This window comes from Narcine bancroftii, chromosome 2, assembly GCF_036971445.1.
Source record: "Narcine bancroftii isolate sNarBan1 chromosome 2, sNarBan1.hap1, whole genome shotgun sequence".
NCBI classification, from domain to species: Eukaryota; Metazoa; Chordata; class Chondrichthyes; order Torpediniformes; family Narcinidae; genus Narcine; species Narcine bancroftii.
In genome coordinates this window covers 371,181,941-371,194,323 of record NC_091470.1, presented here as the reverse complement: position 1 = coordinate 371,194,323, position 12,383 = coordinate 371,181,941, and the positions used below count along the sequence as shown (strand labels likewise).

At 40.5% G+C, this 12,383-nt stretch overlaps 1 protein-coding gene across 1 annotated transcript in view; it reads left to right on the top strand.

Moving 5' to 3' along the window:
• Positions 1-12,383, top strand: part of LOC138753136 (laminin subunit alpha-3-like) — a 341,672-nt gene that overhangs the window by 70,348 nt on the left and 258,941 nt on the right. Inside the window, exons 13-14 of the mRNA XM_069915711.1 lie at positions 1,957-2,094; positions 11,650-11,702. Coding sequence (XP_069771812.1) covers positions 1,957-2,094; positions 11,650-11,702 — 191 coding nt within the window. The remainder of the gene's footprint in view (positions 1-1,956; positions 2,095-11,649; positions 11,703-12,383) is intronic.

Sequence of the window (12,383 nt, the reverse complement as noted above, 5' to 3'; positions counted from 1 at the left end):
ATCTCTCCTATGCACTGCTACAAATATGACTCCACATGAACGCATGTTTTCCTTCCCCAGGAGGTCGGCAACCGGAACCACTCTGCCGCCCTGGCTCTCATCTCGGGGGTTGAGGAAACATGCGAGAGGCCATAAGACCGACCCGTTGTTTGAAGTACAGCTCCTCCACGCCAATATGCAATATGCCTACATGCTGTACCCCAACGGCCACAAGGACACATTCCCTGTCCGGGAACTGACGCGTGCCGGAGACACCTACCCAGCCACCACCAACACCAAATCGTCCTTCTCAGGGATGGTGCAGGTTAGCAACATGCCCCAGGCACCCATAACACCCACCCAGGACCCTCGCCCAGCTGAGCAGACCACCACAACAGTCCCTACTGACAACTAAACCCCACCTCCTACGGTGACAGCCATACACCCCCCTGCCTCAGGCTATTCGACCAGCAATGGAGCCGACTAGTACACCACTGGTGGAGCTGCACAGCTCACAGAGGCAGGGGAAACCACTTGACTGGCTGAGCCTCTAAAACTTTAACTCAGGGGTTTTGTTTTTTTAAGAGTGGATGAATGTGGTGATATGTATATACTGCTCTGTGTGTGAGTGGCTGGCCGGCCCACTGATGACTCGATCCCCTGTAACTCATCCCCTTGTGGCCTGGCCATAAAGGTCGACCTCCCTTCCCCTTTCCATTCATTTGAGCACATGGAGTCGGGCCAGCTACAATCTAATGTGTATTAAAGCCTATCGTTCCTCACTCAGTCATTGAGAGTGCATATCATTCCTCTCTCCTTCCCTGCCCTTCCCTCCCCCTGTACTGACAATAACCACACCAGCAGTGCGAGTATAAGACAGCTTTAATAAACTAATATGGACACTAAGAGGTCTTGTCTCTCTGCAAGACGAACCTGGAAGGCTAGACTGTCGCTCTGGACGGCTTTATAGACAAGGTCACCGGGATGACCCCTGGTGGCCTAGTGGTGGAATTACATAGCACCACAGCTGGTGTGGTTATTGTCAGTACAATTTAATCAACTAATATGTTCACTAAGAGGTCTTGTCTCTCTGCAAGACGAACCTGGAAGACTAGACTGGAGCTCTGGACGGCTTTATAGACAAGGTCACCGGGATGACCCCTGGTGGCCTAGTGGTGGAATTACATCTCACCACACCCACTTCCTTCCCTGCCCTCCCCTTCCTTTTTCCTCACCTTTCCCTCCCCTTTCTTCCCCCTGCCCTTCCCTTCCCTCCCCCTTCCTTCCTATCCCCTCCCCCACCATTTTCAAGGTCACAAAAACCGCACATTTAGCCAATGAGCACATTTGTTTCTAGCTTCAATGGGCAGCATGTGGAGGACTTCATTGTCAGTCATGGGGTGGTGGGGGGACTTTAAACCGGTGAATGAGGAGCCAGTGGAAATGGGCTCCTTCGTCCTGAAATGAGGCTGAAGGGACCTGATATATGTCTATAAAATCATTAGGGGCATTGATAGGTGGACAGTGGGGGGAAGTGGTTAAGGGAGATGCACGGGGCAAATATCTCACACAGAGAGTGGTGGGTGCCTGGGACTGACTGCCAGGAGTAGTGGTGGAAGCGGATAGAATAAGAGACTGCTAGACAGACACATGGAAATGCAGGAGATGGAGGGATGTGGATCAGTTGCAGGCATTAGAGTCTTAGTTTAATGTTGGCATTGTGTTTGGTTCAGAGAGATGGGCTGAAGAGCCTGTTCTTGTCCTGCTCTTTATTCCATTGTTCCTGCACCAAACATGTTGTTTCATGGGCCTGGATTCCCTCCTTCACAAGCAAGCCCCTGTGTCTCGAGAACTACATGAGCATTTACCCTTCAAGCATGTATTTCCAATTCACTGGAGGCCCTGCTGTGCAAATAAAGTGTAGAACAATGAGTTCCTGATTGAGTTTATGTGATAACATCCTGCTGTTTTCTAAAGCGTGCCAGTGCTCTGCCAAAGGCTCCTATGGTTCTGCGTGTGACCAGACCACCGGACAGTGTATGTGCCGACCACATTTTGCTGGACAGCGCTGTGATACCTGTGACTCCAGGCTGAACGTCTTCCCCCGATGTCAAGGTAGCCAAGCTTCTGGTGCTATTGCCCATGGTGAGATGCATGTAATATGTGTTAATGTCGGTTAAGTGGATTTTCTGGTTGTGTGATGCGTGTTTGGCGAACTAACTGCGAGGTGCGCCAATTTTAAGCTTATGTTGTGGCGTGTCTCGAGTTTCTAGCTCCGAAATAAGACACACACAACATGGAGTGTAGTTGATAATGATTTTAATGAACTGGCTGCTCGCTTTCATAGTCAGGCAGATTCTGGCTGCCATGTGACCGACAGACGTAACCCATGCCCCTTCAGACTCTGATTGGCCTGCTTTGCAGCAGGATGTGGTTTGTGCCGCCCTAGGTGCCGATTGGCCCTTTTGCGATCCGTCGCCGACGATTGGCTGGCAGAGCCAGTTTTGCAGTGGCCTATGGGAACGGGCCGCTGACACCTTGAGCAGCCCGCTCGATTGCCGTGTTCGAACATTGTCTTCTGTGTCGGCCTGCGGCAATGGCTGCAGGCTGCTCAACGTAATTTTTACCTATTTATTTTCCTCACCTTTTTTTGCTGGTTGCTTGAGGCTGTCAATCTTGAATTCCAGATAAAAGGGTTTTTACTGTACTTTTAAAGGGAAAAATGTACAACTGCAATAAATAGAACAAATTAAATTAGAAAGAGGACAAATGCTAAAGGTAGATAATAAATATTCACAGTTGCCATGATGCAAGAAAGAATTTGGCTTTGCAATAGCGCAGACTGTCCTTTTGCGGTGCTGGAGCAGTCCTTGGTCAGTTTAACAAGGGGGAGGTTCAAGAGCCTGATCGCTGTTGGAAAGAAGGTGTTCTTGAACCTAGAGGTGCTGGTCTTCAGGCTTCTGTATCTTCTCAGTGAGAAGATGACCAGGGTGATGGGGGTCTTTTTCAGAATGGATGTAGAGGCTTTGAGAAGGTACAGCATAGATTTACAGGTTGCTGTTGGATTAGAGGGTATGAGCTAGTTCAAATTCAAGTTATCAACCAATTGTACAAGTACAACCCAACGAAATAGTTTTTCTCTTTGGAATATAGAAGGATCGAGAGCTGACTTAATAAAGCTATATAAGATTATGAGGGGCTTACATAGGGTGGATAGCCAGCACCATTTTCCTGGGGTGAGAGTAGCAAACACGAGAATACATTAGTTAAGGTGAGGGAAAGAAAGTTTAGGAGAGACATCAGATTCAGATTTAAGATTAATTGTCCGAGTACATGCATAACGTCATATACAATCCTGAGATTCTTTTTCCTGCGGGTGAGGCAGAATTACCACTTATTGGAAGTGCAAAAAAAACTGTACACAATGTACACATGTAAATAAATAAACAAATGTGAACACTTAGAACCATCTAGAGACAAATGCAAAAATTCAATTTGGTACATGATCAATCTCAATCTTAAAGCTTTCGACTTAATATCTCCTAGTAAAAACAACACTGGATCAAAAGGTAAATTTACTTTTAATTTTTGTTTCAAAAACAATTTAATTTGCAACCAAAAACTTTTAACCTTAGGACAGGTCCACGTTGAATGAAAAAAAAGTACCTACTTCTTGGTCACATCTAAAACATAAATCTGAAGAACTAAGTTGAAAATTTTTCAATTTATATGGAGTCAAATACAATTGATGTAAAAAATTTATGTAAAAAGATACCCTATTCATCTTTCCCTTTCACAAAAATTTTTATATAACTAAATTCAAATCCTTAAAAATTTTTTGTGGTATCAAACAAGGAATAGACTGAAAAAGATACTATACCCTTGGAAAAACATTCATTTTGATACAATTCACTCTCCCCATCAGTATTAGGGGTAAATCATTCCATCTATTTAAATCTTTTTTGATTTTTTTCAAGTAATGGAACATAATATAACTTATACAAATTTTCTAAAATGTTATCAATTCTAGTTACTAGAATGTTTAGAGGAGACAGCAGATTTAAGATTTATTGTCAGAATATATACATAATATCATATACAACCCTGAGATTCTTTTTCCTGCGGGTGAGGCAGAATTACCACTTATTGGCAGTGCAAAAAAAACTGTACACAATGTACACATGTAAATAAATAAACAAATGTGAACGACTATGCATTACAGAGAGGAAAAAAAGTAAAAATGTAAGGGTCCTTAAATGAGTCCCTGATTGTTGAGGAGTCTGATGGTGGAGGGGGAGCAGCTGTTCCTGAGCCTGGTGGCACCTACACCTCTTTCCTGATGGCAGCAGCGAGAACAGAGCGTGTGCTGGGTGATGAGGATCCTTTTTTTTTTTAATTATTTTTTATTTTTCACACCATGAGCCATATCAACCAAAATATGTACAAACGTTTCTCATTAAATTTACACAGTGGACTTTTCTCCCTTTTTTTCCCCTTTTCCCTCCCTCCCCTCTACCCAACCCCCTCCAAAACCTATAAATATTCAACATATACAACACAATAAAACCATAAAACAATATCTTCACACAAAGGAAAATAAACAAGAAAAATGCATCATCTATTTATTACACACTGAATCTAGTCGTTTTGTCTTCTTATCATTTTCATTCTCATTTTAGGGGACGGAGGTCGTAGGCAAGTTCTCTCTGATACGTTCTATGAATGGTTCCCAAATTTGTTCAAACATTGTGACTTTATTTTTTAAATTATGTTATTTTTTCCAATGGAATACATTTATTCATTTCCATGTACCACTGCTGTACTCTCGTGCTCTCTTCCATTTTCCAAGTTGACATTATACATTTTTTTGCTACCGCTGAGGCTATCGTAATGAATGTTTTTTGCACTTCATCCAATTTGAGGCCTAATTCTCTACTTCTTATGTTACTTAAAAGAAATATCTCTGGTTTTTTTGGTATGTTATTTTTTGTAATTTTATTTAGTATCTGATTTAGTTCTTCCCAAAACGTATTCACTTTCGTACATGCCCAAGGTTCCATGTAATGTTGTTCCCATTTCCTTCTAACAGCGAAAACATCTACCTGATAATGTTGAGTCCAATTTTTTTAATTTTTGAGGCGTGACATATACCCTGTGTAACCAATTATATTGTATCATACGTAACCTTGTGTTTATTATATTCTTCATAGTTCCAGAACATAACTTTTCCCATGTTTCATTTTTTATCTTTATGTTTAGATCCTTTTCCCACTTCTGCTTAGGTTTATAGTTTATTTCATCATTTTCTTTATCTTGCAGCTTAATGTACATGTTCATTATAAATCTTTTAATTATCATTGTGTCTGTAATCACATATTCAAAGCTGCTTCCTTCTGGTAATCTCAGACTGTTTACTAATTTATCCTTTAAATAAGCTTTCAGTTGATTATATGCAAACATTGTTCCATGAGTTATTCCATATTTGTACTTCAACTGTTCAAATGTTAATAAATTATTTCCCAAAAAAACAATTTTCTATTCTTTTGATTCCTTTTCTCTCCCATTCTCTAAAGGAAAGGTTATCTATTGTAAAAAGGATTAGCGGATTTTGCGTCAATAACAATTTTGGTATTTGGTAATTCATTTTTTTTTCCTTTCTAAGTGGATTTTCTTCCATGTATTAAGTAAATGATGCAGTACTGGTGAGTTTTTATATTGCACCAGCTTTTCATCCCACTTATAAAGTATATGTTCTGGTACCTTTTCCTCTATTTTATCTAGTTCTATCTTAGTCCAGTCTGGTATCTGCAAACCACCTTGATTATACCTCTCTGTTAATTTATCTAATGCTACCCTTGGTTTCTTCCCTTTCCACAAGAATTTCCTTATTGTTCTCCTAAGTTCATTAAAAAAAAATTCTGTTAAGGGAATTGGTAATATTTGAAATAAGTATTATGTTCTTGGGAACAGGTTCATTTTAATGCAGTTCACCCTCCCTATCAACGTTAACGATAATTCTTTCCAATGTTCTAAGTCTTCCTGCAATTTCTTTATTAGTGGCTGATAGTTTAGTTTGTACAAGTGGCTTAAGTTATTACCTAACCTGATCCCTAGGTATCGGATTGCTTGTGTTTTCCATTTAAATGGTGATTCTTTTTTAAACTCTGTATAATCCGCGTTACTCATTGGCATCACTTCACTTGTATTTGCGTTGATCTTGTACCCTGATATTTGTCCATATTCCTTCAATTTCTTATGTAATTCTTTTACTGATACCTCCTGGTTCTGTTAGGTATACTATGATGTCATCTGCAAATAAGGTGATTTTATACTCCTTCTCCTTTATTTTTATCCCTTTTATTTTATTTTCTATTCTTATCAGTTCTGCAAAAGGTTCAATTGCTAAAGTCAACAATGAGGAGGATAGTAGACATCCCTGTCTAGTTGACCTATTTAATTTAAAGTGACTTGATACATATCCATTTACTGTTACCTTCGCTAACGGTCCATTATACAATGCTTTGATCCGATTTATATATTTTTTTGGTAGATTGAACTTCTGTAATACTTTAAATAATAGTTCCACTCTACTCTGTCAAAGGCTCTTTCTGCGTCTAGAGCAATAGCCACTGTTGGTTTTGTATTTCCTTGAACTGCGTGGATTAGATTAATAAGTTTGCAGACATTGTCCGCTGTTTGTCTTTTCTTAATAAATCCAGTTTGATCTTGTTTTACTATTTTAGGTACACAATCGGCCAATCTGTTTGCTAATTATTTCGCTATTATCTTATAGTCTGAGTTAAGTAGAGATATTGGTCTATGTGACGCTGGTATTAATGGATCCTTCCTGGTCTTTGGTATTACTGTAATTATTGCTGTCTTACATGAATCTGGCAAGTTTTGTGTTTCTTCTACTTGGTTCATTACTTCCAGGAGAGGAGGAATTAATAACTCTTTAAATGTTTTATAAAATTCTATTGGAAATCCATCTTCTCCTGGTGTTTTATTGTTCGGCAGCTTTTTTTAATATATTTTGTACTTCCTCTATTTCAAATAGTTTTATTAGTTTGTTTTGTTCCTCTTCTTGCAATTTGGGAGTTCAATTTTAGCTAAAAACTCTTCTATTTTATCATCTTTTCCCTCATTCTCAGTTTGGTATAATTGTTCATAGAATTCCTTAAAATTTTCAATAATCTCTGTTGGATTATATGTAATTTGTTTGTTCTTTTTCCTTGAGACCAATACAGTTCTTTTAGCTTGTTCTGTTTTAAGTTGCCAGGCTAATATTTTATGTGTTTTTTCTCCCAGTTCATTATACTTTTGCTTTGTTTTTATTATGTTCTTCTCCACCTTATACATTTGTAATGTTTCGTATTTTATTTTTTTGTCCGCCAATTCTCTCCTTTTCATTATCTCATCCCTTTTTACTAGTTCCTTTTCTGTACTTACTATCTCCCTTTCCAACTGCTCTATTTCCCGATTCTAATCCTTTTTCATCTTAGTCACATAACTTATTATCTGCCCTCTAATGAAGGCTTTCATTGCATCCCATAATATAAACTTGTCTCACTGATCCTGTGTTTACTTCAGAAAAAGTTTTAATTTGCGTTCAATAAACTCTCTAAATTCCTGCCTTTTAAGTAGCATGGAGTTTAGCCTCCATCTGTATGTTCTTGGTGGGATGTCCTCCAGTTCTATTGCTAATAACAGGGGTGAATGATCAGATAGTAATCTAGCTTTATACTCAGTGTTCCTGACTCTCCCTTGAATATGGGCCGACAACAAAAACATATCAATCCTCGAGCAAGTTTTGTGCCTTCTCTCTTGGGTGTTGCCTCCTCCATATATCCATAAGTTTCATTTCCTGCATTGATTTAACCATCAATTTGGCTACTTTATTCTTTTTACTTGTCTTTTGTCCAGTTTTATCCAACATTGGGTCCAAATTAAGGTTAAAATCCCCTCCTATCAATATATTTCCTTGTGTATCTGCAATCTTCAAAAAAATATCCTACATAAAGTTTTGATCCTCCTCGTTAGGTGCATATATATTGAGCAAATTCCAAAATTCTGAGTATATCTGACACTTTATCATTACATACCTCCCTGCCGGATCTATTATTTCCTCCTTTATTTTGATTGGTACATTTTTGTTAACTAGTATGGCTACACCTCTAGCTTTTGAATTATAGCATGCTGCCGTTATGTGTCCTACCCAGTCTCTCTTTAGTTTGTTATGTTCCACTTCAGTTAGATGAGTTTCCTGCACAAATGTGATATCTATTTTTTCCTTCTTCAATAAATTTTGTAGCCTCTTCCTTTTAATTTGGTTGTGTATTTCATTAATGTTTATAGTCATATAGTTCAACATGGCCATCTTGTATCTTGCTTACACCTCTTTTCCACCTCCCCATTTTCATCTCTTAGTTTTCTCTTATTACACTTAATGTACGACAACACATTTAAGACATAAAGTACCCCCGCAGTTCCCACATCCACTAATACCTTAACCTCAAAAGTTCCCCCCTCTCTGAGTTGCTCCATATTCCTTGCCGGGCAACCACAACTGCCCTTTTCATTTGGATTGCGATCTTGTTCGCAGTGTCAACCGATTTTACAATGACGGTTATTCCCTCTCTACCCAGCCCTCTCCAGAAAACACTTTTTTAAACACATATGACAAAGCTATCTCTCTTCTTTCTCCCCCTTACTCCCTTCCTTCCCTTCTTTTTTCCCTCTTTAGTTCTTTACATATACCTTGTTTTTACATCTTTATATATACCTTATCGCCGTTCTTCATTCTTGTTACATCTCTTCATCTCTTCTCCTGTTCTGCAAACGTTCTGCAAATTCTTGCGCTTTGTCCGGATCCGAGAACAGTCTGTTTTTCTCCCCGGGTATAAATATTTTAAGCATGGCTGGATGTCTTAACATAAATTTGTAACCTTTTTCCATAAAATTGATTTCACTGTATTAAACTCCTTCCTTCTCTTTAAGAATTCAAAACATATGTCTGGGTAAAAAAATATTTTTTGACCCTTGTATTCCAATGGTTTATTATCTTCTCTAATTTTATTCCTTGCCCATTCCAGTATATTTTCTCTTGTCGTGTATCTCAAAAATTTTACTAAGTTGGATCTTGGTTTTGATGTGTCTGTGGTTTTGGAGCTAATGCTCTGTGTGCCCTTTCTATTTCCATTTCTTCCTGCATTTCTGTCGTTCCCAGGACCTTCAGGATCCATCCTTTTATAAATTCCTTCATGTCTGTGCCTTCTTCACCCTCCTTCAGGCCCACTATTTTTATGTTGTTTCACCTACTATAATTTTCCAACATATCAATTTTCTGAGATAACAACGCTTGTGTCTCTTTAATTTTTTTATCACTTTCTTCCAATTTTCCTCTTAAGTTGTTCACTTCCATTTCTACAGCTGTTTCCCGCTCTTCCACATTTTCCCTATTTCTGTCATTACCAGTTCTAACCTTTGCATTTTCATCTTCTTTTCATTTTCCTTTTAATTGCACTAAATTCTAATGACAACCATTTTTTTAGTGATCTCATTTGTTCTTCACAAAAGACTTTATCTATATTCTGTTCATCAGTTTTACCTTCTATTTCTCTGTGAAAATCTTGGTCATCTTCTTCCTCTTCTTCTGTGTCTGTACCTGTGTTTGTCTTCTTCTCATCCTTGTGTCTGTGTCTCTTCTGTTTTTCCTGATGAGCTGCTTGTATCTCTTTGTCGGGCCTCTTCTTGCTGGGCCTCTTGTTGCTGGTCCTCCCCTCCTGGGCTGTTGTGCTTCCTGACGTTGATCTTCTTGTCGATCATCCCTCCGTCTGTCTTCCACGTCTGTTTTGTCGCTCCCTCTTCTACTCTCTTCCTTATCCTCCAGCTGAGACCCCTGGTGTCGGGCGTCCCTCAGCTGCTCGATCTGTGACAGCCCGCTCCTCTGCTGAGCCCCCCTCCCACCGGTGTCCTCTTTCTCCTTTGATTGCGCACTGCACACTTTTGTTTGGCTCCGAGAGCCATTTTTGTAGTGTACCAGCTGATGGGTTGTGACTCCATAGGGCAAGCACTGACCTCGAGAGTCGGGCGCTCCTTGTCACCACAGCGTCCTGTTCCTTCGTGCAGGTAAGGCCTTCTTTCTTCTCCGGCGACTTTTTGACTTATTTTTTCCCCAGTTGTTCTTACTTTCTCCTTCTTGGCAGCCATCTTCTTTCTCTTCTCTGTATCTTTATCTTATATTTCTTATATTTTATTTTTGTTACGCTTTGCTTTTTCCTAACTTTTTTCCTATTTTCCTGGAGGGGGCTCGTTTTCCTGACTCCATCACATGACTCCTTCCGGTGATGTGGATCCTTGATGATTGCTGCTGCTCTCCAACGGCAGCGTTCCCTGTAGATGTTCTCAATGGAGCAAAAGCTTTTTTTTAATGTAAAAAAATTTAGACATACAGCACAATAACAGGCCATTTCGGTCCACAGATCCATACCGCCCAATTTACACTCCATTAACCTACATCCCTGGTACATTTTGAATAGTGGGAGGAAACCAGAGCCCCCGGAGAAAACCCATGCATTCATGGGGAGAACCTTTTTCAGGGTTTTATGCTCAGGGGTATTGGTGTCTCCATAGCAGACCCCGATGCAGCCGGTCAGCACACTTTCCACCACACCTCTGTAGAAATTTACCAGGGTTTCCGATGTCATACCAAATCTCCGCAAACTCCTGAGAAAGTAGAGGTGCTGATGTGCTTTCTTCATGATGCCATTGGTGTGTTGGCTCCAGGAAAGATCCTCCGAGATGTTTTTAACTTGCTCACTCTCTTCATCCCTGATCATACACCTCTGGCTTTCCTTTCCTTGAGTCAACAATGTAGCTCCTTAGTTTTGGTGACATTGAGCACAAGAATGTGGTTGATGCACCATTCAGCTAAGTTTTCAATCTCCCTCCTGCATGCTCATTTATTGCCCCTTTATAAACAACTCATTACCGTGATATTGTTATCAAATTTGTAGATGGTTTTTATTGTCGCACCGAGCCACACAGACATAGGTGTAAAGTGAGTAAAACAGGGGGCTAAGGATGCAGCTCCAGAATTGATGGAAATTGTGGATCAGAGGTAGGTTTGTACTCAGAGAGAGGTGGGTGCATGGAATGCCTTGCTGGGGATGGTAGTGGAGGCTGGTACAATAGGGAGATTCAAAAGGCTCTTAGACAGGCACATAAATGTAAGACAAATAGAGGGTTATGGGCTTGAGGAAGAGAAGGGGTAGATTGTGGTGGAGTCGGTTTCCAAAGGTTGGCACAACATTGCGGGCTGAAGGGCCTGGACTGTGCTGGCTTGAACTTTCTGTGTTCTAGATTTGTCTTCGCTGCATTTCCTGGACCATCTATGGAGAAATTCTGGCTTGGATGAGTATTGAAGTAACATCACTGTCTCCCAGATTGCACAAGAGGCACCAAGATCTGGGGCAGCAAACAGTTGGCTGGAAGAACTCAATCCCAGATTTGACGAAGGGTCCCAACCCTATTCCTTTCCTCCCCCAAGGATGCTGCTCGGCCTTCCGATTTCCTCCATTAGAGTGCCTGTTGTTCTGAGGGAGTTGTGTCATTATACAATGGCCCAGTTGACTGAACACTTCTCATCCTAATGTCTGGGGTTTCTTTCAGTGACTGACTGCTGGTCACCAGGAGGATCTGGTCACACTCTCGCAGCACACTTGGTAAGTACGCTTTAGGTTTGCATGCATGGAACTCCCTTGACACCACGTTGCCAGTGGTAATTTGCTCTGTGGGTCTTTTAGCTCACTAGTTTACAGTGTGCCCAATCCAAGTGCATGGACTTAACAGAAATGAGCGTTGGTATTCATGAATGAGGATGTGGGCTTGCCTGGAGTTTGTGTATTTTGAAATATCCTTCACAGGCACACCCCAGGAGTGAATTATTACAGTACAGATCGAGGACATTCAGTCCATCAAATATATCAGATACGTTGAAAACATTTAAACATTAACATTAAAGCATTACAGCACTGTACAGGTCCTTCAGCCCTCCATGTTGTGTGCTAAACCCTCCTTACCCTATACCCTCTACTCTCCTTTCGTTCATGTGCCTATCTAATAGTCTTTTAAAGACTCTAATATTTCAGCCTTTACCACCACTCCTGGCAAGGCATTCCAGGCCTCCCCTATACTTCCCTACCTTAATCTTATTCCCACCCTAGAAAACAGGTATTGGCTGTCCAACCTATCTATGCCTCTCATAAGTTTGTAGACTTCAATCAAGTCCCCTCTCAACCTTCTACGCTCCAAAGAGAAAATTCCCAGCTTTGCCAACCTTGCCTCATAAGACATGCCCTCCAATCCAGGCAACATCCTGGTAAATCTCCTCTGCAGCCTTTCCA